A 27,812-nucleotide genomic window follows, 5' to 3' on the forward strand; every position below is an offset into this window, starting at 1 on the left:
TGAGAAGGGAGTTGGGTCCAGCATTTTGGCTCATTCTAGCATTGAGCAAATAGCAGGGAAAATGATTTACTAACTGCTTCAAAAAGTGAGTCCATTATTGGCTCTTGTCATGCATGCTTTCCAAGGCAAGGTAAATCAGCTATGTTTTTTAAAGGACCAACTTTTGTTGGCAGAAGGGACAACCTTTCATGTTACCCTTCCTCATATGCTGGGCTGGTAACTAGCCACAAATGACATGATTTGTGATTCTGTTGCCGGGTGTGGTTGTGAAGAATAGTAAACTTTTATAAATTGTAGCTGTACTGTATGATGTTGTGGAACTGAATACAGTGGGTTTACTGTGTTAAAAAGAGTAACTAGAATGAGCATTGTTTGCCTTTTTTTTTTCCTGGGAACTATTGGATATGTAAGTTGAGATTTGTTTTATTAGTCAATTTGTGTTTTAAAAAGAAATTGCTATTTAAATTTAGGAGACTTGTTCTTTCCAAAATAAGACAAAGAAAAATCTATAATGGATAAAGGATATTATAGGTTTGCATTTAAATTATATTTGATATTTATTAGACCTAGATATTAAGCATTATTTCATTACTATGATGCCCGTGCATTATCCTTTGCATGTTGGACTGCTCCTTCATTTAGCAGGAGTTATGGAATATTGGTTTACCTATCAAATGTGTTTTATGCTGTTCCCCAAGACATCTATTCTCCAAAGTATTGATTTGAGTCTGGAAGTGGTACAACATGACCTGCATACAGCAAAAGTTCTGAAACAACAGTTCTCAGGCCACTATTCTTCCACAGGGACTTCCCTAGTGGCCAGCAAAATTTAAACATTTTTAGAACCTGCCACTGAGTAGCTGGGATGAGAGTTGTCTCAACTCTCTGGAATAAAACTTTGGAGAATCACAATACAGAGTGAAACTGGGCTAAATACTTTTCAAGTTATTGTGTTTTGTTAGTGGGAAAAGAATACAATGGTCATTTTGTTGGTTGGTATTGTCCAATAACAAGATTGCATCACTAGCATTAAAAGTCCTATAAGTCGTTGATAGGTAGTGTCATGTCATGCAAAGACAGAAGGCCAAAGTGATGGAAACCAGCTGAGAAAGCTGGAAGGATCTGCTTTAATTTAAACTCACTGCTTGTTAAAGAAACTACTGAAGCTTAACTCTGGATCAACCCCATGCTGGTAATGGGCATATAACATAAAATAGATCTTCTCACTCACTCCCACTATAATATGGAATTGCTTGATATAAAGTGGACAATTTTAAACAATTAAATCTTTGTGATCCATTTCCAGGATCAGACTCTAAGTGAAAATTTAAATGTAATCAATACCATTGCCACTATTAATGTCTCCATAATCAGTGTTAACAGCATGCTTGACTAAGCTATACAATTAAGAGCTGAGGTTTCATACTTTTAAGTTTTCTAATTTTTTTATTCTGATATTTAGCTACACAGTACGAAAATGAGACAGAGAAATTATCTCATTTCCCTAGGGCTGTATCTTTTTCTTATATCATTAACTGATAAATCTTTTGATTCCTCTGTTACTGTTTTGATTGCTTATTGAGCAAGATGTTAATCTCAGATGCAGGAGTGCTACATGGTGAATTGCTATCCTATCTAAAATTTTTGGAAATCTAGAACCATGCAAATACTTTTCATTGCTCATTCACTTGCAAAAAGTCCCTACCAGTAAATAAACCTCATGCATAGTCTTATTATTAATGCATTTCAACAGCACCAGTGAAACTTGTGCCTTTTTGGAGTCAAAGGGAATTTTGCCATTGACTTGAATATGGCCAGAATTTTACACTGTTTTCAACAAGACAATGCACTCTGTTAATTACTAGTAATCAATTTGTGGACGTATACTGGATATGTGTTCGTATGTTCCTACATCAGGATCAAATATTTAATAATGGGCTCTTCGATCTTCCAGAGAAAAATGTAACACAAAAGCTACGTCTACACGTGAAGCCTACATCGAAGTAGCTTATTTCGATGTAGCGACATCGAAAGATAACGTCTACACGTCCTCCAGGGATGGCAACGTCGACGTTCAACATCGACATTGCGCAGCACCACATTGAAATAGGCGCTGCGAGGGAACGTCTACACGCCAAAGTTGCACACATCGAAATAAGGGTGCCAGGCACAGCTGCAGACAGGGTCACAGGGCGGACTCAACAGCAAGCCGCTCCCTTAAAGGGCCCCTACCAGACACAGTTGCACTAAACAACACAAGATCCACAGAGCTGACAACTGGTTGCAGACCCTGTGCATGCAGCACGGATCCCCAGCTGCAGCAGCAGCAGCCAGAAGCCCTGGGCTAAGGGCTGCTGCACATGGTGACCATATAGCCCCTCAGGGGCTGGAGAGAGAGCATCTCTCAACCCCTCAGCTGATGGCCACCATGGTGGACCCCGCTATTTCGATGTTGTGGGACGCGGATCGTCTACACGTGCCCTACTTCGACGTTCAACTTCGAAGTAGGGCGCTATTCCCATCCCCTCATGGGGTTAGCGGCTTCCACGTCTCGCCGCCTAACGTCGATGTTAACTTCGAAATAGCACCCAACACGTGTCGCCGTGACGGGCGCTATTTCGAAGTTAGTGCCGCTACTTCGAAGTAGCGTGCACGTGTAGACACGACTAAAATGTCTAGAAGTGGAAGCTATTTGAAGTCACAGCAGAAATAAGGCATACTTTTAAACAAAGTAATTAACATTTGAAACATCTTATCATAGGTTGGGTGGATTTTCCATCAAAATTTTGTAAATCACAACTGGATCTTAGGAAAAGATATGCTTGAGGAATTCTTTAGGGGAAGTTCTACATTGGGTGTTATACCGTACATCAAATTACATAATTACAGTGGTACTTCTGGCCTTGGAATCCATGAATCTCTCCATGCATAATTCTTGTTTCCCACTCACAACATGCCCTGGGCTTGCTTTTTGCTTGTCATTATTCTTGGGCCTCCATTTGTGTGTATAAACTTGCTGACTGCAAGTTTCTTGCTTCTTTACAGTATGCCTCATCAAGATTACATTCCTAATGGCAGCTTGTAATTGGAGGAACATGAAAAAATAAAGCAAAATCAGGTGTGACACTGTGACCCAACATTCCATGGTGGCAACAGAGAAGCAGTACAAAGTTATGAGTCTATGCCCAGTGACTTGCCTGGTCATGCACAGACAAGCCTGTTTGTCTTGTGATTGCTATCTTCACAAATTATGGGTGGTTTTTGTCTAACACTGAGACCCACTGGTTTTTATGGTTATTGTCATATGTACAGAAATCCTTTTAAGAGTTATGCAGCACAGGAGATGGTGTTCCAAAGCTCCTGGAAGCAAAATTGGTCTCCAAGGACAGAGTGGTTCTCATGGCAAACAGAAACCAAAGTTAGAACAAGCAAGATCATTCACTTCATCCCATCTGAGAGCTGACGGAATACACAAGGGACAGGCTTCGGTCGTTAGACAGCACAAAAGAGCCTAAGACAAAGATTTTAGGTAGGGCAACCAGGACAGTGAACTGAAGTTAACACAACACTCAAATTATGAAGAAAGACGTAAAGTCTGGAACTGTAGGATAGGAGAAAGAAAGGCACAAGACAGCTTCCATTATGAAGCAGAACTCTGCCTGGAGAAATGTCTCACCAAAAGTAGATCCCAGCAGTCGCTGATGGACCAGCAACGTATGGACTGACCGCTGGGTGAGAAACGTCTCATCAGACAGGAAAGAGCTTTGTTCATGTATGTAGGCTCTTGGCTCTCTTTTATATTTGTTCAATCTATAAACATACATCTCTATCCTTATACATTTTATTTCTGAATCTCTATCATGGTCATATGGCCCATCTGTGACTGCCCCCAGCACACACCTCCAATGGCAGATGATGGGGAGGACTCTGAGTTACTACAGAGAATACTTTCCCAGATGTTTGGCTGGTGGCTTTTGCTAGCATGCTCATGAACACAATATTTGAGGTCAGGAAGGAATTTTGACCTAGGTCAGATTGGCAGAGATCATGGTTTTTTTTTGTTTGTTTGTTTTTTTGCACCTTCCTCTGCAGCATGTGGCATCAGTCACTTGCAAGTTTGAACTAGAGTAACCGATGAAACCTCTGTGACTTCAAATCTTTAAATCTTGATTTGAGGACACCAGTAGCAGTGGGTGGATGATGTTCTGTGGCCTGCAATGTGCAGCAGGTCAGATTAGGTGATCACCATGGTCCCTTTTGCTCTTATAATCTTTAAGTCTGTGAAATGAACTTCTATTTGTTTTTATTAAAGGAACAACTAAGTGCTGTGAGCCAACCAGAGTGCTGAAGTGAGGCAAACCTTATGAACTAGGCAGCATGGCTTCCACAGAGGCAGCAAATGTGGATGCACTATAAGGTCAAGGGACCGGGCATTTGAGCATACAGAATGGGGCATACAGGCTGGAGGGACTTGTAACCCACAGCCAGAGCAGAACTCTGGGAGCTAACTCTCTCCAGGGATTTAGCCACCAGTTACCTCTACCCCAAGGAGTCACTTAGAGGGAAAGAGCCAGGGTTGTGGAGAGCAGCGTGGGCTGCTTGTGTTGCCAGCAGCTCTTGGAGCATTTCCTCCAGGAGGCACAGATAAGGCTCCCTGGTACTGTAAGTGGGTGGTAGCAATTCAGCCTGCACCTCTTGGTAGTCATCAAGGAACAGAGATACCTATTCAGTTTAAGTCTATTTTGTAGAGACATCTTGATGCTTCAGTACAAATGGTAATCTTGTACATGAACCTGCTACTAGAAACACATCTTGCATTAGGCTTCCTTTAATTGACTAATCAGAGTTACAAAGAACAAATTCTGACTTTTAGGGTTTTCTTTTCCCCAGTTTTATTGAACACTGGCCTTACACCACAAAGTACATTTTCTTTTGGCCTAAAATAATTGCTGACAGTTTACTTTGCTGTGCTTTGCTTAATAACCTATGTACATTTACATGTTTCACTTTGATGATCAGAAAAATAGTGCAGCAATGGAAGTAGCTCTGCCTGTATGCCATAAATATGTCACACAGATATACAACGGAATGAAATGTGACATTCTATTTGCTGTAAGCCACCTTTTCTTCCACCGACTGGCTCTGGGTGTCTTCAGAATTAAACACTGCAGCTGGCTCTTCAGTGGGACTGCTTTCCATTGATTGCTCTCCATTAGTGGTTCTGCCTGAAACCACAATATAAACAGGATTAAAATAAATGCATTCTTTTCATTGATGTAGTGTTTGACCATAGCAGGCCGAGGGCAATATGATTCATTGACGACACCTTAACAACAACATTTTTATACACAAGTAAAACCTCTCACTCAGCCAATTTTCATTTAACAGCCTACGTATGGAGTGCATTGCAGAAATTTCAGGTGATTGCTTATAACTAATTATCCAGGTGTTAACATGCTTTATGTAACTCTCACTGGAATGTAAAACGTAATTTGAAGTAATTCTGTGGTTTAGTCTCAACCCTCCTGTATCCAAACCGGAGTGTGGCTCAAGGGCATTACGCTACTCAAACAAAGTGGCTTTGCTTCTTTTTTCCCCGCTCAGCATAGCTGAGCTAGCATTCATGTGCTTAATGTTCTGGTGCACTGACACCCACATGCTTGCCTCATGCTAATGGAACCCGTTGTTCAAAGGAAGTGTCAAACAAAAAGGTGTACATAAAATGAGTACAAAATATTTCATTCTAACCCTGGAAATTCTCCAGGTTAGTCTTGAATTGGGCTTGAACTGCTCACAAAACTAGGGGTGGTTCATTACACCCCTGATATGGCACCAAGATGTCTCTCAAACCTGTAAGTAGTCTTAGAGCCCAAATCCACCTATTGTGCAGGAGAAATAGAGAGAGGTTTCCTGTGCAGGATCATAGTGTCATCCAATGGAATTGATCTCGTGGTACAGATGGAATTAGAAACACTTGCAACCATATCTGGATATCAAAAACATTCCATGGCTGCTATTTGCTGGTTAATTTCAAGTAAGTAGCATGGGCACTGGAAAAAGCCATACAGCACTTTCCATTATACCTTTCACTTCTGGCTTTGGTGCACCCTTTGCAAATCCATGGAAGCTATCATGAACTTGAACACAAAATATAGCTGTGGGTGAACTATGAAATTCAACCCTGTGAAACTCAGTATGTTGAAGCACTCTCTATTTCAAATGCCATGAGCTGCATGACCCCATTTGAACTGTATCCTACATACGCAGTTTGGAAACCGGTTTCAAACCATACTTGGAAGCTTTCTGACAGCTTCGGTTACAAGTCATTTATAACAAAACAGACTCAAATTTTTCTTCATACGTTGCCAATGATAATGCTAGTAATGAAAGAGTCCTTTGCGCTATTTATAGAATGAGTGTCAATAAATTCTCTTTGAGTAAAGATAGTATGGTGTATTTATTCCAAATAGACGTTAATGACATACAGTATTTTCCATGGTTAAGTACTATGGTCTGATCACATAACGAAATGCTTATTTCAAGGTAGAAAAAAATCGTCCATTATTTCATTTTTATGTAAAGGGTGTGAAATGACAGACAGCAGCTGAGGTGTGTGTATGGCTCAACCATTTCTAATCCAGACCTGAATAACTTTAAATGCTTGTGGGTACAAAGTGTCAATTGATTCCAGGTGCTGGAGGCTTGATTCTAGAAAGTGCTGAGCACCAGCTTCAACGGAAGATGGGGACACCAGACGGTAGTACTCATCATCTTCCAGGATGAAGTTCTAGGTCTTGCTGAGGAAACACTGATTACCACTAATTTTACATTTCTAGGACACCCCATGTTGGGGGCCAGTTAATGATACACAGAAGAGTGAAAACTGTCCTACAGACTAATTTCAATCTATTTTTTTTTGTTTAGCATAAGGTGTCATGGGTAAAACCCACATCACCAGATGCATTTTGTGTTTTACTCACAAAAGCTTATGCCCAATAAATCTGTTAGTCTTTAAGATGCCCTAGGACTCCTCTTTGTTTTTACTCTTAATAATGTCTTTCGCAAAAGCTGCTGATTGTCTTATTTTTCCCTTAGAATTGCTTCCCATGGGATCTTACCTACCAACTCCCTGAGCTTGCTAAAGTCTGCCCTTTTGAATTCCATTCTCTTTATTGTCTACTTACTGGTAGAAGCTTTAAGTACTTTGATATAATCAGACCAGAAGGAACATTCTGCCTTTTTCAGTCCTTTACGATTTGGCAAGGAAACAATGAATTCCTTATAGTTATCACCATTAGTGTGTGGCAGGAACATGGGCCATGGGGACAGAGCTCCAGTTAATTTTCTTGAGAAATTATGAGGATAGTTTGGATTTCTGAATAAAGAAACAGAAAAGATTATTAGAAAACAATGGGATAAACATTACCAGTTTATAATTGCTACAGTGTGTGATGGGGATTGGCTGGCTCAAGGGACTGGAGCTTTCACATTCAGTTTTCGCTAGCAAAAATCTTAGACATGATCATCTGATAGCATTGGGTGGTCTGAGATGTCCGTCTGTCCTGGATGAACCATTCACCACAGCCACTATAGCTAGCATGTTCACTGGCCACCTCAGCAGGCTTCAGTCTCAAAATTGTTATAGGCTGGGAACTGACTGGCAGCAGTACGATGGAAAGGGACCTAGGGGTTATGGTGGATGAAAGGCTGGATATGAGTAAACAGAATGGCCTTGTAGCCAAGAAGGCTAATGGCATATTGGGATGCATTAGGAGGAGCATTTTGTGCACATCTTGAGAAGTTATTGTTCCCCTTTATTCAGCACCGGTGAGGCCACATCTGGAGTAGTGTGTCCAGTTTTGGGCCCCCCAGTATAGAAAGGATGTGGATGTACTGGAGCAGGTTCAGCAGAGGGCAACAAAAATGATTAAGGGGTTGGAGCACATGACCTCTGAGAAGGGGCTGAGGGATCTGGGCTTGTTTAGTTTACAGAAGAAAAGACTTAGGGGTGATTTAATAGCAGCCTTCAACTTCCTGAAGGGGAGCTCTAAAGAGGATGGTGAGAAACTGTTCTCGGTGGTGTCAGATGGCAGAACAAGGACTAATGGTCTGAAGCTAAAGAGGGAAAGGTACAGGTTGGATTTTAGGAAAAACTACTTCCTCAGGAGGGTGGTGAAGCACTGGAATGTGTTGCCGAGAGAGGTGGAGGATTCTCCATCCCTAGAGGCTTTTAAGTCCTCGCTCGACAAGGTCCTGGCTGGGATGACTTAATTGGGGTTGACACTGCTTGAAGCAGGGGGCTGGACTAGAGACCTCCTGAGGTCCCTTCCAGCCCTAGAATTCTATGATTCTATGATTATCTTCTGAAACTCTCAAAAGTGCACAGAAAGTCACAGGCCCCCACATTAGCAGCCAGAGGGGCTGACAGCCTCACCAGGTCCCTGAGTAAGATTGGGAGGCTCAGGGTCGCGGTTTAGCTGGAGCTGGTGTGACAGCAGCAGTTTAAAGGGTCTGGGATTGTGATTGCACCATCACTGCGGCAGTAATGGTGTCAGTGGCCAGGAGCTTTGGGCCCTTTTGCACACCTGGCCTCCTCGGTTGGCTGACCTGTTAGCATCTCAGTAATATTTTTTACTTGCAGATACAGGCCCTCCCAACTGGTGCAGGGGAATATTCACTGGGCAATGCATCAAAGCTTACACCACTATTTCCTCTGCCTCTGAAAAGACTCCAGGCCACAATGACTCTTGAAGTCCCATCTAACCCTATGGGCCTGTGAGTCTATGTTCGGACGCAGCAACCTGTAGTTAAATTCCTAAAACTGGAATTAACCCTTGGTCACCTCCATATATTTCAATGGAATCGGTCGGTGCTCAGCACAGCTAACAGGCTATTTCTATGTATGCGACTGGCTCTGCAGATAGGAATTTAATTTTAGTCATTCAGTTTGGCCACAGCCTTCTAACACTTCTGGCCAAACCCTTACACCTCTCTAGTGACTAGTCACCTGTGACTGGAGGCTATTTGAATAAGGGCAGAATCAAACACCAAATTTGATTTTAATATATGCCCCCAGCCCACAAGATAGCAGATAATACTTTATAATCACTCACTCACCCAGATTTTATGAAGTTGCCTATATACTGCATTATTTTTAAGGAAAGACGCTTTTCTTCCAGAGTAAATCGTTCTTCATACTGTGGGTAGAATGGCAGCCCAAAGGCATACTGAACATCTGGCAAGAGCTCCAGGCTTGAACTGAAAAATATACATAAACAAGTAATCCCCAATCCATTTACTTTTTTCCCCTGGGAGGAGGGCTGAATAAAAAGAATTATATGTCATGTTAACTTTTTCAATCGTTAAAACTATTAAAATAGAACATTTAACTCTTCCAAAAACAGGCCATAAATGTATCCAACCAAGGAAGGGGAAGCAAAGGGAATTAACAATTCTTCAGTTCAGGAGCCTGTCGGAATGTGCAACAAGCAGCGATGGAAAAAAGGAAGCTACAAATCTGCTGAATTAAGGCTGCAGATAAGAAACAGAGGAGGAAACAAAAAGAAAAAAGACCTTGGATTGTAGTTTTAATGCTCAGTAAGATCAAACCTACTGATGACTAGGCCTCGCCTCAAACAAAGCTCAGAGAGGGGAAACCAAACTGAAGAGTGACATGGATTGTGTCATTAATGATGGAAAATCAAATCTACATTTATTTCAGAAACATGGGATGAAATCCTGGCCTTGTTGAAGTCAATGGGAGGTTTGCTTTTGTTGTGAGTAGAGCCAGGATTCCACCACCACTGGGTCTTTGCAGGCCAATACTTCCTCTGTGAAGAGGCTGGGGTGTCGATCTACCTTCCACGAGCCTGCTGCACACTGACTGGCCACGCATTAACAGTGCTCCCGTGCATTCTGATCTATTTCCATTCCACAGCAGGGTCAACATGCACTGGCAAGAAACTTTTAGCACATGGAAGCAGGGACCAAGCAGCAGCATAGCGTGAGGAAGTTTGCATCCCAACTTACTGCACACTGTTTGTGTAGACAAGCCCATTGATGTTTATGCTTATTTCTTAAAGGCAGGTTCATTCCAGTTTTGCTGGTGTGGGATGGAGATGAAGTTTGGTCCCTGCAGACAAGTTCTCCTTAAATTCTGAGTGGAAGCCTAGCAAACAAGCTAGCTGTAGATATCACTGATGGTCAGATTAGGCATCCACAACTTTCACTTACGCCAGTGGAATAGTTTGTGCAACAGCCTGTAGTGTTCCAGCAGCGACAGAACTCTGGGCAGGCAGGATGATCATAGAATCATAGAATACTAGAACTGGAAGGGATCTCGAGAGGTCATGGAGTCCAGTTCCTTGCATTCATGGCAGGACCAAGCACCATTTACATCATCCCTCTCAGATATTTATCCAACCTGGAGATGGAGATTCCACAACCACCCTAGGCAATTTATCCACCACATGATTATCTGCCATGTCTCCCAAACCTCTTTTAGAGTCATTCCCAGTATGGTCTGTGTTCTATGTTACTAAGTGTATGTAATTATATTCAGGCATATGAAAACACACATTGTCTCTTTCTATCCAGTTTACCAACTGATTGAGATTGCTGTGAGTCAACAAGTTGTCCTCCTCAATGTTTGCCACTTCCCCCCCTTTTTTTTTGCCATCTGCAAACTTTAACAGTAATGACTTTGTTTTCTTCCAAATAATTGATTAAAATACTAAATAGTGTAGGGATCACTATCAGTGCATCCATTCAGTAATAAAGACCCACAGCATGGCCATGGCTGGCCCAGATCAGCTGATGTGGGCTTGCAGGGCTATAAATCACAGAAAGCTAGAACTGGAAGGAACCTCAAGATGTCATTGAAGCCAGTCTCCTGCACTCATGGCAGGGCCAAGCAACATCTAGATCATCCTGACAGATATTGATTTAACCCACTCATAAACATCTCCAAAGATGGGGATTCCATGACCTCCCTAGGCAATTTATTCCACTGCTTAACTACCCTGACAGATAGGAAGTTTTTCCTAATGTCCAACCTGAACCTCCCTTGCTGCAATTTGAGCCTGTTGCTTTTTGTTCTACCCTCAGAGGTTAAGGAGAATAATTTTTCTACCTCTTCTTCATAAGAAGCTGGGGGGAGGGTAGCTCAGTGCTTTGAGCATTAGCCTGCTAAACCCAGAGTTGTGAGCTCAGTCCCTGAGGAGGCAATTTAGGGATTGGGGCAAATAGATGTCAGCGAGGGTGCATGGTCCTACCAACAGGGCAGGGGACTGGGCTAGATGACCTCCTAAGGTCCCTTCCAGTTCTAGGTGATGTGCATCTCCAACTATACAGATATACAACCTTTTAGGTAGTTGAAAGCTGTTTTTTCCCCTCTCAGTCCTCTCTTTTCTGAACTGAACAAACATTAATTCTTTCAATTATCCCTCTTAGGGTCATGTTTTCTAAACCATTAATGGAACCAACCTGGAAGATGTTCACTAGTATATCAGGAGAGCAATAAAAATAGCATGCTCAGCAGAAGTAATTTTCTAGTAAAGGGGCAACAGAACTATACTCAACAAATTTGATCACAGACCATCTTTTTTTTCTGAACTCCTCACTCTGTCTTGGTCAAATATTGATAATCCCAGGGTAGGCTGCAGCAACAGAGTTTGGAGCAATGGTTGCAAGACTCGAATGAATAAAAGCTAGAGCCTGTCAGGGAGATTCTGCCTGTGAGTGGCTGCACAAGACTGTTGTCAAAAGCAGTAGCTAGGGGCACAACTGAAACAACTCTATTTATGGATATAAAGTGCTGAAGCATTGATAAGTCCCCAGTGCTGCCTCCCCTGGAACAAGGCCTGCATTTCAAAACACCCTAGGCAGGTAGACTGAATGAAAGACAACACTTTTATATGTCAGCGGGAGGGAGGTGCTACTCTGTCTCCAAATTCTCTATTTGAAAAAAACACCCACCCATCCACTAAATGAAACACATCTTTGCTCTTGTTTTCCTAAGTCCAATCACAAAACCTCAGTAATCCTGAACATCTGGAAACTGAATTATTTACAGACTTTTTACCAAAAAAAATAGGTCCAACACTAGATTAAAGCATATTTTTCTTCCCCAAATGTTTATACAGGATTAAGTAGGATTAGAGTTTAGTAATTCTGCTTTAAGAATACCTTGCTTGGCCTTCCACTTTCACAGCAATGTTTGGCACAAGTGCTATGCCCTAAGTGGTAGGTATTTTAAGGACCAAAAGAGAGAGAACCAGTGTGGAATATAATGGCTTGTATCCAATCAGTGATGGTATAGTTAAGCAGACAAACTCATCCATCTGATGTGGTTCCTCCAGCAATGAATTTTGTCTCCCAACAGAAAACAGGCGGATTGTTAGCCAAGGCCTGTCGCTCAGTGAGAGCATGTTCACCCTGCTAGTATTTATAGACGAGGAGTTAGTTATGTTAAGCACACTCATTAACTGACATCAAAGGAGGCTTTTGCATATTGTTCTTGTCTTACCGTTCTGCACTTTGGCTAGCGGTTGTAAGCAATAAGAGGACAGGGAAGAAAAGACCATGTTGGAGGGGTGTGTGTGTGCACGCATATGTGAATTGTGTGTCACTCTGTCACAGATAACCAGACAGAAAACATCTAGGGACCTTTACACTCTCTCTTTCCTGGGTAAAAATCTGCCCAAAGGATTTGTATTGCCAGTAATCACCATTGTATCTGTGTGCAGAGCATTAGAGACACTGGTGCTCAGAGATTCTGAATGACCCTGGAGTGCAGCAGGAGTTCTGAACAGACAGGAGACCAGCAGCAAAGGGAAGCACAAGATGCAGCCACTGATTCCCTTTGCACTATAAGGGAAGTGAGAAGCCAAGAGATTCCGCAGTGATCATCTGTCTATAGTTTTCCTGTAATATATCTGTTAGTTCTTCCAGGAAGAATTTTTTAGCTGTCATTTCTCTTGCCACATCCCTCCTGCCCCCTTGTTCAGAGTCCCACCTCGGCTTTTAAGTGGCCACCTTCCATGCTGATTCTGAGTGGGGAAGTTCAGAGCCCAGTACAGTCAGTCGGTGTATTTATAGGACATTTTGATGAAAGAACATGCTATAAGGAGGAAAAGGAAAAGGAACTTTTAAATATTAATTTTTAAGTCCAGACATTCAAATTAAAATACACCTCCTCCAAACTACTGTTATAAAACAGCACAATTTAAAGAAACTCTTTTAAATCAACAAAATAGTAATGTTAATAAAACTAATGAGGTTTGTTAATTGTAACGCTCTCGTTCTTTGGAATGAGTGAAATCCTGGATTGGCTGAAATAATGGGAACTTTGCCAATGGTTTCAACAGGGTCAGGACATTACCCAATAATATCACTATGCATAGCACTTTTCATTCAATGATCTCCAAGCATGTTACAAATGCAATATAAATAAGGCCAGATGTCACAATCTGCTGCTAAGAGACTTCACAGAATCATAGGGCTGGAAGGGACCTCAGGAGGTCATCTAGTCCAGCCCCCTGCTTCAGGCAGGATCAACCCCACCTAAGACATCCCAGCCAGGATCTTGTGCAGCTGGGACTTAAAAACCTCAAGGGATGGAGAATCCACCACCTCTCTAGGCAACGCATACCAATGCTTCACCACCCTCCTGGTGAAGCAGTTTTTCCTAATATCCAACCTACACCTCTCCCTCTTCAACTTCAGACCATTACTCCTTGTTCTGACATCTGACACCACTGAGAACAGTTTCTCACCCTCCTCTTTAGAGCTCCCCTTCAGGAAGTTGAAGGCTGCTATTAAACCACCCCTAAGTCTTCTCTTCTGTAAACTAAACAAGCCCAAATCCCTCAGCCTACCCTCTTAGGTCTTGTGCTCCAGCCCCTTTATCTTTTTTGTTGCCCTCTGCTGAATCTGCTCCAGCAAATCCACATCCTTTTTATACTGGGGGCCCAAAACTGGACACAATATTCCAGATATGGCCTCACCAGTGCCGAATAGACGGTAATATCTACTTCTCTAGATCAGCTCGGAATGCTCCTCCTAATGTACCCTAGTATGCCGTTAACCTTCTTGGCTACAGGGCACACTGTTTACTCATATCCAGCCTTTCATCCACCATAACCCCTAGGTCCCTTTCCATTGTACTGCTGCTGAGCCAGTCGGTCCCCAGCCTGTAACAATGCTTGGGATTCTTCTGCCCCAGGTGCAGGACTTTACACTTCTCCTTGTTGAACCGCATCAGATTTGTTTTGGCCCAGTCCTCCAATTTATCCAGGTCACTCTGGATTCTCTCTCTACTCTCCAACATATCTACCTCTCCCCCTAGTTTTGTGTCATCCGCAAACTTGCTGAGGATGCAATCCAGTCCCTTATCCACGTCATTAATAAAGGTGTTGACTGACACCGGCCCCAGAACTGAGCCTTGCAGCACTCCGCTTGAAACCAACCACCATCCAGAAATTGAGCCATTGACCACTTCCCATTGGGCCCGTCCATCAAGCCAGGTTTTTATCCATCCTGTAGTCCGGAGATCCAATCCACATTTCTTTAACTTATGGACAAGAATGTTGTGGGAGACCGTACCAAAAGCTTTGCTGAAGTCAAGGTATATCACATCCACTGACTTCCCCGTGTCCACAGAGCTTACTTCTGATAGAAGCTATTCACATTGGTCAGGCAGGACTTGCCCGTGGTGAATCCATGTTGGCTACTTTTGATCACTTTCCCCTCTTCCAAGTGCTGCAAAATGGATTCCTTGAGGATTCCCTCCATTATTTTCCCAGGGATTGAGGTAAGGCTGACCAGCCTATAGTTCCCTGGATTGTCCTTCGTTCCTTTTTTAAAGACGGGCACTACGTTTGCCTTTTTCCAGTCACCCGGGATGTCCTCCCGATCTCAAAGGAGTCTTCAAAGATAATGACCAAAGGTTGAGCAATGACCTCTGCCAATTTCCTCAGTACCCTCAGGTGTATTAAATCCAGACCCATGGATTTGTGTACAACTAGTTTTTCTAGATAGCTGAGAACTTGTTCCTTCCCCACAGATGGCTGCCCTCCACCATCCCATACTGCATTATCTAGGACCCTCACATGGAAGTTGACTTTGTCTGTGAAGTCTGAGGCAAAAAAAGCACTTAGTACTTCAGCTTTTCCTACATCACCTGTCACTAGGTTACCTCCCTCATCTAGTAATGGCCCCACACCTTCTCCGATAACCTGTTTATTGTTAACATGCCAGTAGAAACCCTTCTTGTTACTCTTCACATCCCTTGCCAGCTGCAGTTCCAGTTGTGCTTTCGCTTTCCTGATTACTGCCCAGCATTCTCCAGCCATGTGTTTATACTCCTTCTTAGTCAACTGTTCACGTTTCCATTTCTTATATGCATCCTTTTCTAGTTTAAGCTGACTAAGGATTTCCCTGTTAAGCCAATCTGGTTGCCTACCATGTTTGCATTTCTTACTATGCAGCGGGATGGTTTGTTCCTGTGCCTTCAGTAAGACTTCTTTAAAATACTGCCAGTTCTCTTGAACTCTTTTCCCCTTCATCTTTGTTTCCCAAGGGATCCTGATCATCCGTTCTGTCAGGGAATCAAAGTCTGTTCTTCTGAAATCAAGGGTCTGTATGTTACTGCTCACCTTTCTTCCTTTTGTCCGGATCCTGAAATCTACAATCTCATGGCCGCTGCAGCCCAGGTTTCTTCTCACTTCTAGTTCTCCTACTAGTTCTTCCCTGTTTGTGAGCAGCAGGTCAAGTTGCACATGGCCCCTGGTTAGTTCCTTCAGCACTTGTACCAAGAAGTTATCCCCAACATTCTCCAAAAACTTCCTGGATTGTCTGTGCGCTGCTGTATTGGTCTCCCAACAAATGTCTGGATGATTAAAGTCTCCCATGAGAACCAGGGCCTGTGATTTGGAAGCCTGAATTTCTTCTGCCTGAAGAAAGCCTCATCTACCTCATCTCCCTGATCTGGTGGTTTATAGCAGACACCAACTACAACATCACCTCTGTTACTTCCACCTCTAAGCTTAACCCAAAGACACCCAACTGGATTTTCTCCTTCCTCATACTGGAGCTGAGAATCGTACTGCTCCCTCACATAGAGTGCAACTCCTCCTCCTTTTTTCCCCGTCTGTCCTTCCTAAACAGTTTATAACCTTCCAGGTCAAACTTCTGCAAGGTCAACCAATCATTCAGTGGCAGAATCAGGTACATAAAATTAGAAACAGAACTGTTTGGGGATTTTTCAGTTAAATGTTTTTTTTTTCATCTGAAAGTGCCCATTGACTCCAGAATGTATTGGCTTTTACAAAACTATCTGTGTATCAAGGATAGGGTTTCTGGTTAAGGTGACAGTCAGAGAAAGTGTCCCAGAATAGTTTGTGGTGGAGACTCAAACCTAGATCTCTCACATTACAGGTGAGTGCATTAATCACTTCTCTAGTGCACAATCAGGGATGGGGGTCTCTTGCAAATGCTGAAAAGTCTAGCTTTCATTCTAATGTGCAACAAAAACAAATGTCAAAACTTCACGATCAGTCACAAAGCAGAGACTTGTTTCCTGGTCAGCCCTACTCAGGACACACAATTAGAACAGGAGAGTGTGATGAAACAGACCACAGTGGTTTCCTTGAACAGGATCTTAGCTACAACTTACCATTGTTGCTGCTGATTCAAATTCTGACTCATCTGCATTATTTCCCCTGAAGCAGATATGCAGATAACCTTAAATTTTATCCAGTATCTAGTTCATTATTTCACCCTCGACAACCCATGGGTTGTAACAGTTTGAATCTTAGGTGAATAATGGTGGACTCTGAACTGGAGTCTTTTCTTTTGTCCATCTCCACCACATGTTCCTTAACCTCATCATCTCACAACCTGAGCTAAATTTACAGCATTCTGAGCCACATCTTCTACTTTTCAGTAGGTCTTCTGCAACTTTTTGTTTCTTTAAAAAATTCCATCGAAGATATCATTTGACATAAATCAAAGCACAATTCAAGGCAATACATTATAAACTATTTTGCAACCAGTCTAAAGCTGAAAACAAGATAAGCGTAATTTTTCAGGGAGAGCCACTGATAAACCAGAGAAATAACTTAGCTGAACTAAACTGAGGTCATTAATAAACATACCAAAACATATTTATTTGCAAAAAATTCTTTTTAACTGCATTGAACGATGAGTAATATTATCCTCCTTGAAAGGCAGAAATAAGTATTAACAGAATAGATTTAGAGCAGTCTAAGCTATATGACTTAGAACAGGAAAGACATGTCTACCCATCTGTTTCCATTTCTTTTTACGCTGTTAAATTCTTACTGATAACTACACAATGGGATCAAATACATTGGGATGTAAACCTGGAGGAAAAATGCCATCGCTCAGATAATGTGGAATTTAGTAGATATCCTCTCCCTAAAATTCATTCCATCTTTATTGGGGTAAACGGTTCTCACCAGATTTTCTGATAGAGCTTTAAGTAATTTATAGACAATAAAAGTCCCCTGCCTCCCAAGCTATATTGTTTTCAACCTTGCTGTAGTGAGTGGTTGGATCTCGATGGGGAAAATGTAAATCAATGAGAGAGACTGATGAGATGTTTGAGGCAAACACAGAACAGAAAGCTGATCTGAAGAAGCTTAGATGCCATATGATATTCAGCCCTGACCTGGTTTGGCTACAGACATTAAGCAAAGTCCTGTCATGGTATGAACCCAGAGCAAAGCACATCCCAATGGGCAGTGCCACCATGACTACCACTAACAGAGGCGACTGACTGTTAAGGCTGGCCTAGTCTAGGAAATTAGATCAACCCAGCTATGTCACTCATGGGTGGGAAAAATTCACTCTCCTGAGCCACATAGGTAAGTCAGCCTAACAGCCAATGTAGACAGCACTAGGTCAATGGAAGAAATCTTCTATCAGACCAGGTTGCACCTTTTGGGAGATACAGCTCAGTGATGGGAAAACCATGTTGGTCACTATAGTGGACGTCTTGACTGAAACACCATAGCAGTGCAACAGTACTAGAGCTTTGCCACGGTAGGGTTTGAAGTGTAGCTTCAGAAGTTTTAACTGCCAGACTTGTGATCTGATTTGGGGACCTGAGAGCCAAGCTTGGCTCCTTCTTCTTCTTGTATCATCACCAGTAACACATGCTCTGCAGCCAAATTATCTCCTCCATGGTGTGTGCAGACTCACTGCTATCAGTTGATTTGCCTAGCTGCAAATGGACCTATAACAGGGATGCAGTAAACAATCCAGGTGACACACAAGAAGAACTATAATCCTGCATCAGAGAAGTAGCCATGTTAGTCTGTAGCTTCGAGAACAACAAGAAGTCCTGTGGCACCTTATAGACTAACAGATATTTTGGAGCATAAACTTTCATGGGCAAAGACCCGCTTCATCAGATGCATGAGTCGGGGGGGGGGGGGTTCAGAGGGGTATTTAAAGAGTGGGGTAAGAGGGAGCCCCAGAGCTGACAAGATCAGTTCAGCAAGGTGAATTTCCATTTCCACCTTGCTGAATAGACCTTGTCAGCTCTGGCCCTCCCTCTTACTGGGGCCCCACTCTTTAAATACCCCTCTGAAACCACCCCCCGCACTTAGGCAACTGATGAAGCGGGTCTTTGCCCACGAAAGTTTATGCTCCAAAATATCTGTTAGTCTATAAGGTGCCACCAGACTTCTTGTTGTTCTATAATCCTGCATGGTTTCTTGGCTAACAGGTGGAACTAATAGGAGTAAAGCAAAACACTTTGACTTATACTTGTGACTGAAGTCATCAGATTTGGCTCTGCAGTAGATCCAGGGAGTAAAACAGTATAATTTTTACATCTTTGCTTTTAATAGAATTAAAATGTAAGTGACTTTGCCCCAGCTTCCACAGGGAGTCAGTGTCAGAGCTGAGATCCCAGAATTCAGTGTCCCTGATTCCCACCTTCATGGTCAAGGCACTAGATTATTAATGCCAGTTAGCAGTAGATTTTGCAAGGCCTATGTGAGCAGGAAAGGAACAACAATTTGTTTATGTTGAGAATGTAAGACTTTCAGATTCATTTGATGGGAAAAAAAGCATGATATCTAGGCCTGGAGGAAATCCACATCCAAACTGCCAACGACTTTAGTAGAGCCAGAATTTTGTCCTGAGTGTATAGCTGACAAATAGGATTCCAAATTTCCTTCGTACATAATGGATCATACATTTGCACAATCTTTTGGCCCCTTTGAAAAGCAGCTAAAGAGACATACACCCAGAATTCTTTCCTCAAGAAGCATCAGAAATGATAAATCCAGTTGTTTGTACATACTTCTAAATTCCCTTCAAAATAATATTTACAGAGAAAAAAATGGTGCCCTGTGATAACCTGGGCAGCTGCAGCTGAAATTAATCTTCCAGCAAAGTAGCAATCAGGCATTTTGCTTGGGATTCTGTGTTCATCCTCATGACCAGCAAAAAGTAAAAAGCAAACCACCCAGTGAAATTTGGCTACAGACAAAGAAGAAATAAAATAGCTAGACATTTATAGCAATACATTGGGTAAAATTAATCCCAGGTGTGACCTCAGCCTCTAGGGAAACATTTGGTTCCTTGTGTCTCCATATGTACACTACATAATCCTTTAAGATAAGCAGCAGGCTATATGAAAGAGAATAACATTTCTCCAGGTTTCTTTAAAGCAAATCAGAACATAAGGAAAAACTGACAGGACTGAGCATTCCTACTGGCATAAAACTGTCATCTTCCTACTAATCGGCCCAAATGGATTCATTTAACTTGCAAGACTATCTGGACATTTCTTGTGTATTTTCATGATTCAAGCAATGTGTGCAATTTACTCCCAACATAGAAAGCTTTCAGCTATACACTCAGGATGTACAAATTGAATCAAACAGATGCCAGGTGATGGGAACAGTGATCCAAGCCAAGAGTGTGAATATCTGTTAGATTTACCTGCCAAAAGGGGCCATGATTGTGATCATCTAGCCCGAACTGCTTTATAACTTAGGCCTCAGAATTTTATCCAGTAATTCCTGCATTAAACCCAGTAACACTTGGTTCAACTGGAGAATATATTGAGAAGGACATCCATTCAGGTCGAGCATGCCCATGGCAGGTGACCAACTCTGAGGGCCAAAGCACCAATGAGAAGCTGGAGAAGTTCATGCATTTTATGCAGTCCAAAATGTGTTTTCCAAATGCCACAAGTCATGTTCTTCATGGAAAGGGGATGCTCAAAAACTTGGGCATTTGGTTTGTGCATGTAGTTTCAAAGGACACTTCATAGTTTTTGACACGTCCCCACCCTGCAAGACTTTCAGTTTGGCATTATTATGACCCTCGATTGCTGCTGCTGTCTCCTCTTCCCATCATTAGTGCTCCACCCACTCCACAACCATGAAATATGTGCCATGGATCATGAAATGTAGCCCCCCTGTGAAATCTGGCTATCATAAGGGGGTCATGGGATTGCCACACTCACTTCTGTGCTGCTGTTGGTGGCAGCTCGTCCTCCAGAAATGGGCTGCTGCTGACCCAGAGCTCCTGTCCGAAGGCAGAAGCGTTGCCAGCAGCTGTGCAGAAGCAAGAGTAGCAGGACATAGTGTAGGCACCTTTACTTCTGGGTTGCTGCTGGCAACGGCTTGCTGGAATCATGGGACATTGCTCAAGGTGGGAGCATGGAGCCCAGGGCATGGTAGGAGCCATCATTCATGGTGCCTTGCCCTTCTAAGCTCAGCTCCTGCTGGGCTTAAAGGCTGCTAAAAGGGCAAACAAGGCCTTGCTCTCTCTCTTTCTCTCTCTGTGTAGGTGGCTGATCACCGTGCCCAGGGTGGTTACCCACCTATAAGGCTGCTCCTGACTCCCAAAAGCGAGACCCCCCCAACACCATGCCATTCTCATTTCTGTGCTGATTCTGGCAGCAGTACTGCCTTCAGAGGTGGGTCCCAATCATCACACCCAGAACTTCCTGCAGTCAGGGAGATTCCTGGAAGAGAATCTGACCCAGCCCCAGGGGCAGCCCATGCAAGGAGAGAGGAAGTCCCGCTCCTTGCCATCTTGGCTGGGATTAGCAGATGGATCTACTGAGTAATAAGACCCCCCCCAAATCTGCATGCAGCCACCCTAAAAGAAGAAATTTAAGAAAAAAGATTGTATCTGGACCTGAAGGCTGGTTGTAAGAGAGACAAGAAAGGGACGTGAGGTGACGTGAGGTGACATGACATGGTTAGATTAGTGGGAAAGGAGGGTTATTTTAGCTGCCACATATAGGATGGGTAGGAGAGAAGTGACGTTTGAGAAAAGTGGGTTAGAATAGCCCAGGGGAAGAAAATTAACTATCAGAAGAAGCCGTGGAGACAAAGCAGCAGATTTTTGAGAGGTTTTAGAGAGAAAAGTGACAAGTTTAGCTGTACACTTGGATTACTGCTCCTGATCAGCTAAGTCCAAACACCCTTCTGCGTTTGTCACCAGGGCCTCCTGCCCACCCTCCTACTCCAAGTGTTTATCTCACCCATAGATTAGGGCATAAGTTCTTGGAAGCAATTTCCTTGCACAGCACTTAACATAATGGGCCTCAACCTGGTAAACTGCTGAATGCACATGAATAATAAGGCTGAGGTTCTCTGGGCCTGTTATGCAGAATGTCAGATGAGATTATCATTATGGTCCTGACCGGGATCATAAATACATTCAATACATTTTAAAGTATAAATGTAGACTGTATCCTTTTACTCTGCCACATTATTAGTCAGTGTTATAGCCCCGATTGTATTATCATTATTAATCAGAAAAATCAATATTCCACCGTTGAGTGGAGCCGCGTACAAACTGAATGTGACGGCAGATCTCTTCTCCTCCCTTTTATTTATAGGAATCCTATCTCCTAAATGCAGCCAACTCTGAGGTTATGGCAGCTGTTCAACAGCACCTGGCAGCCCTACCCACCAGTACAGAAGTGAAGAATACAGTACACTCAATGAAGTGACAGAGCGTAAGCAGAATGCAATTACTGACACTGGATTCTGGGCAGACATCAAGGTTAACAATTAATTATCCACCATGTCAGAACCATTATGGAAATTTTACTTGCTCTGGGACATCTCAACAGCCACAAAACAGGGTAGCTCCTGATTTTAACAGAATGACTGATTAACATGAGCTCATTATCTGACTCTTTAAGGCTACGTCTACACTAGGCTAAGAAAGTCAACTGCAGATAAGCAATTCTACCTATGGCAACTGCATAGCTAAAATTGATGTAGCTGCACTCAGCTAATTTGGTGGTCTATAAAGGGGGAGGTCGATGGGAGAGTTTTTCCCACTGGCCTCTCATGGGTCGCAGTCAACCCCTGTATTTCTTGTGAGACGTCTCTACCTGACGTGCAAAAACAAACCTCAAAAGATCGACCCTGAGTGGGTTGATCTTCCAAGGTAGTGTAGACCTGCCCTAAGTGAGAAGGATCTTGACTTTTCTAGATCATCTGAAAGATAGATCCTCTGGCTGCAAACTGAGCCTTCAAACCTAACTGAGACTTTCCTATAGTCATACATCAGTGAGAGCAGTGTCGCTTAATGAATCATCATTAATTAATTTATAAGCAAGGCAGATCACATTTGGAGTTATACAGAAATAGCCTAAAGGGTTAATGACTAGCTTCTTGTTATCAGTACTATGTACAAAAAACAAAAAGAATCATTGCTGTCACAAGGCATTTGTCCTGTCTCCATTTTCCTTACTGTAACTATAACTAAATCCTGAAGTTCTACACTATAAACACAACCAGCATGCAGCAGTCACATTCACGCTGCGTTGTTTGGAACCAATGTTTCCTCTAAGGCCTTACATCTTCTGCAAAGAGTAAAAAAACGGCATTGGTGTTAGATATTTTTGCCACAGATCATTAATGCAGGAGTTGGCTATGCACAAGGTTCCTTAGTCAAACAGAAACTGAAGACTAAAACAGACACAGTGTCACGCCAAGCAGAGAGAATTTCACCATATGGGTAGTGATATTAGTTCACCCTCTGCAAGTTCCATTTCGTTACTTGAGAATCCCCAGTTAATGGTGTTCTGTAATTTTCCACATATGTATCAGAAGTGTCGACTGTTCTTTCCATCTACATCCGTGTGTTTGTGTATATATACTATGGCACACAAGGTGCACGCATGCCGGTTTATTAAAACCATTCCAATGCAAGATAAAACTCTCTTTTTACCACCACCTCTACATTTGAATGCCTCCAGCCATCTGCAGTTATTTATTAGCTCACTATAAAAAGTTTTGGGAGCCCCAATGACTTACAGAGGCCAGGTGGTACCGTTTATTGGACCAATAAAGAGACTCTCTCACCCATCTTATCTCTCTAATATCCTGGGACTAACATGGGTACAACTACATTGCACATTACAATGGCCCTTATGCCCAGAACTTGAAAAGTATTAGACTGTGAGCTATACACACAAGGTATGTATAAAGTACCAAGGTGTATGCAGCAGGACACAGAGTTTTGATTCAGTGAGAACTAGAAGACAGGAAGGGATCATTGTAGTGCGCAACTACTTGTCTGGGACCAGACATCCTCACAGTATGATGATTACTGCTACCAAAGAGTCGTGGGTACTTATATGGCCCCCAGTGTTGTAGTTCTGAGCAGATGACAGTGTTTAGCGTGTTTATCCTCACAAAACTATTGTTAGGTAAGGCAGTGCTAGTGTTTACATTACACAGCTGGAAAACAGAGAGGCTAAGTGATTTTGCTCAATGTCACATATGAAGCCTATGTAGAGTAGGGGATTAAATCTGTGTCACCCAAGTCCCAGGAGAGCCCTTACCACTGGGCTGTTCGTCCTCTTGTCTACGTGAAATGATTACAATCTGTACAAAACAATCTGCAGCTCAGTAACGTTGAATTGTATCATGCAACTTCCCTGTCTCAAACATTTTCATATAGTAGAGATGGGGAGCTGTATGCTCCCAGTCCCTTCCCCCACATAGATGTGGACATATTCTGGCTTTATATAGAGGCAGTATGATATTTTCTATCATCATCTACCTGCTTCTAACTGATTCCCAATATTCGGTTACCTTGTTTGACTGGCACTGCACATTGAGTAGACATTTTCAGAGAACTATCCACAATGGCTCCAAGATCTCTCCCTCTCTTGAGTAGTAACAGCAAATTCAGATTCCATCATTTTCTGCTGTGACAAGTCCTTTGTTAGCCCCCTAAGGGTTCTGCGCTTCTTGGCTGATTTTATTGACTGCCTCAGAGACTGACGTTGGCCCTTCCACTGCCCTGGGTCTTTCCAGAGGCAAGGGTCTCCGTTTACTGATCCATTTTACAAGCAAGTCAAAAGAGGGGGAGTAAGCCCTCTTCAGAAGGTTTGAACGCTTCTGTCCTTCCACTAAAGGGCTCTCCAGGGGAAAGGTAAAGGAGCACAGCTCACCCACTACTCTGGGCTCCAGCCCAGGGACCCAGATGGGAGGCAGGTGATGGGGCTTTTCCCCTGCCCAAACACAGCAGCTTTTCCCTGGGCCACTACTCCTACCACTTCCCTCTAGCACCTTTCCTCCTGTACCTGGCTGAGCTGCTTCTCTTGTCCAAAATCTCACTCCCTCAGGCCTCTCTTCCTGGTCCACCCTTTGTTTCCTTCCTCCTCTCTGCCGGTGGGTGGGGGGGACCTTTTAGAACGAGCCAGAAGGCCTTAACTGGCAGCAGGTGCCTGATTAGCTTTTTTGCTGCAGACTGATTCTTAACCAGACCCATCTGCCTGCCTTGGGCGCTGGGCCACACTCTGTGAGCCTAGGAGGGTAACAAAAAGGCACTGACCCAGCTCTCAGTATACTTGCCTTCCACTAGGCTCTTGTAGCGTGTTGCCTGTGGTCTGCCACATTATGGACAGTTGGGATGTCTTCCAATGTGCATGAGTTTGCATTTATCAACATTCAATTTCATCTGCCATTTTATTGCCTAGTCACCCCATTTAGTGAAATCCCTTTGTAGCTCTTCGTAGTCTGTTTTGAGCTAAACTATCTTGAGTAGTTTTGTACGATCTGCAAATTTTGCCACCTCATTGTTTATCACTTTCTTTTAGATCACTTATGAGTACGTGGACTAGGACAGGTCCCAGTAGAGATACCTGAGGGACACCACTAGCTACCTCTCTCCATTCTGAAAACTGACCATTTATTCCTACTCTTCATTTCCTATCTTTTAAGCAGTTACCAATCCATAAAAGGAACTTCCCTCTTACTACATGGCAGCTTACTTTGCTTAAGCATGTTTGATGAGGGACCTTGTCAAAGGCCTTCTGAAAATCTAAGTACTCTATATCCACATGTTTGTTGACCCCCTCCAAGAATTCTAGTAGGCTGGTGAGATATGATTTCCCTTTACAAAACCCAGTGCTGAGCATATCTCAAAAACCCACCCAACTCCTTTTGGGGTTTTATCAAGAATCATTGCTATTGCTCTCTCTCTCTAGCCCAAGGCTGACTAATACCCAGTACCTTGCAAAGAAAGGAAACCTGGTCCAGTGACTTGTCCAATGTAAAGGAGAAATAAGATCTGACCAGACTACTCTGGTTTTGGTTCCACAAACTCCCCAGCCAAACAGCCAGTAAGATAGAATTCCTTACCTGCTCTGAGAGGCACTCTCAGGCACATGGTACATGAAGACATTCCCTATGGAGTGGTCAGCCCAATGCTTGGCCATGCTGATAATGGGACAGGTGATGAAGTGGTCACTGAAAAGAGGAAAAGGAGAGAATAGTCTCATGGAAACAGTCATTATGTAGCCAGAAAAGACTTTAAATCATCTATTTTTGAAAGCCGGGTTCTTTGGGTCTCCCAGAATCATTTCTGCCTCCTAGACCTGCCTTCATTCCTGGTGGAGTGAACCAGATCCTCCCCACACCCATATTCTAGGGCAATTATAGCCAATATCATTTAGAAAACCCTAAAAAAACCTATGCTCTAAAATTATGCTTTTCCATGCACAATTATGTTGCATATTTAAAATCTAGCATTGCAGGAGCTTGCAGGCCTAGGAAGCATTCCCTTAATTCTTGGATTTCTAATGCTATAAATCTCCAACTTCATAGTCCAGAATCTGAATTTAGTGACATTTTGTGAGAGCATGTAAATAGCTCATTGATTAAGGTTGAATATCACCCATTCTAGATCTCTGCTCTGCGTAATTTGGAAGGAACTTCTGTGTTTGGGAGAAGCAAAGGAAAAAGTATTTGGCCCGTCTTAACAGGCACCGGTGTGACACTGCTTGGGGGTGTGGAATAGTATAAGCAGCTGTCTGGGGGAGATGGCTTCATGGGCAGAGGAGGGGTAAAGTGATTCCAATTGCATGACAAATTTAATTTACCACATGGCTTTGAAATTAATCAGATAGAAATCATCACAAAATACTTGGCTTATATGCACACGTACAGACTTCACATGTCTGTGTGTATCCAGATCTTTCTCTCTCTACAAACACACTTCCACCCCGGTATGAAAGTCAAGAGATTTCAATTTTTGTTCATTGCAGTGAATATACTACCCTTGATGGTGCACAGAGCCTCTACAGAAACTGCCATGAGTGAGCAGTGAGGGGAAAATAACGTGAGAGGAACACAGGAATTCCTTTCTCTCTTTAAGCATTTCAACTGCATGGTGCCTCCCTTAGGCAGCTATATTAGTTCACCAGAACTTATTTTAAGTTCACAGAACTTCAGCCTGGAGACCACAAAGACATGGTCTCACTGACCACAACTCTCTTTAAGAATTACAGTAGGCACACCCATTAAAAACTAAAGCCAGTATTCTTTGTAAACTTGTAAGCCTGTGGTTTTATCAGAGTGGATAGTCTTTGAATATTAGAATCTACCCCATTCTGAGAACATTTTAGTTACAGAGGAAGATTCTGAAAGCAGCTGACCATTAAAAATGAATTCTGTGCAGAATGATCAGGGAAAGGAGTTAAATATTCTAAAAAACAAAGATGAGATATTGCAACATCTTAAAACCTGTGAATCTCTGCAAACACCTATTATGATACTAGGAACAGAATTGAAAACCAACCCTCATGTATTTTAAGAACAGAAACAAATAGCTTGGAGAGTGTACGTGGGTTTTGTACCTTCTTATAGCTCTGAAAATCCAGTATAGAAAAACATTTTAAACCCAATTTAAAACCTGGAAAAAATATCTAAGAATCATGCCCAAGCAAATTTAAAAAAATCCAAACTCAGAAATACTCTTACATCATAATAAATAGAGCACAAGGCTACAATTTAACCACATAAGCTTCTTTCTCATAGTTTATGACCCCACTAGAACTTGACAGAAAATATATAGCCCCATTACATGAAACTGGTTGGGATTTATATATTTATCTAATTAATTTTTAAATCCCTCTTCCCTACCTAGCCATCTTCTCCCCATCTAGCCATCTTCAGTATTTATACGGTACTGCCTTTTCCACTCTGATATGTCTGCTATAGCCTGCAGCAAATGTTAGGGTGGAAATGTTGTCTCATGGTTAGGAAAATGGATCTGAATTGTGATGACCTGGGTTCTGCTACAGCATCTTCCACTTACTCACCCTGTGATGATAGGGCTGCCGGGGGAGAGTTTGGTGCCAATGCATGCACTGTGCTCACTCATTATTTCCTGGTGCGTGCTCCAATACCAGAGCACTCACAGAGTCTGCGCTTATGTCCATTTATCACATGGATAAATTAAGTCACAGCCTGAGACAAGGAGCAATGGGTCTAAACTGCAGCAAG

General features: G+C 42.7%; 1 protein-coding gene across 1 annotated transcript in view; it reads right to left on the reverse strand.

The window, feature by feature from the left end:
* Window positions 1-4,909: 4,909 nt before the first annotated feature.
* TG (thyroglobulin) overlaps window positions 4,910-27,812 on the reverse strand; it is a 209,578-nt gene continuing 186,675 nt past the window's right edge. Inside the window, exons 45-48 of the mRNA XM_074984795.1 lie at window positions 25,668-25,775; window positions 9,118-9,258; window positions 7,181-7,375; window positions 4,910-5,221 (exon numbers count right to left, since the gene is read on the reverse strand). Coding sequence (XP_074840896.1) covers window positions 5,104-5,221; window positions 7,181-7,375; window positions 9,118-9,258; window positions 25,668-25,775 — 562 coding nt within the window. The 3' untranslated portion in view covers window positions 4,910-5,103. The remainder of the gene's footprint in view (window positions 5,222-7,180; window positions 7,376-9,117; window positions 9,259-25,667; window positions 25,776-27,812) is intronic.

Source organism: Carettochelys insculpta, chromosome 2 (genome assembly GCF_033958435.1).
Source record: "Carettochelys insculpta isolate YL-2023 chromosome 2, ASM3395843v1, whole genome shotgun sequence".
In the NCBI taxonomy this organism is placed as follows: domain Eukaryota; kingdom Metazoa; phylum Chordata; order Testudines; family Carettochelyidae; genus Carettochelys; species Carettochelys insculpta.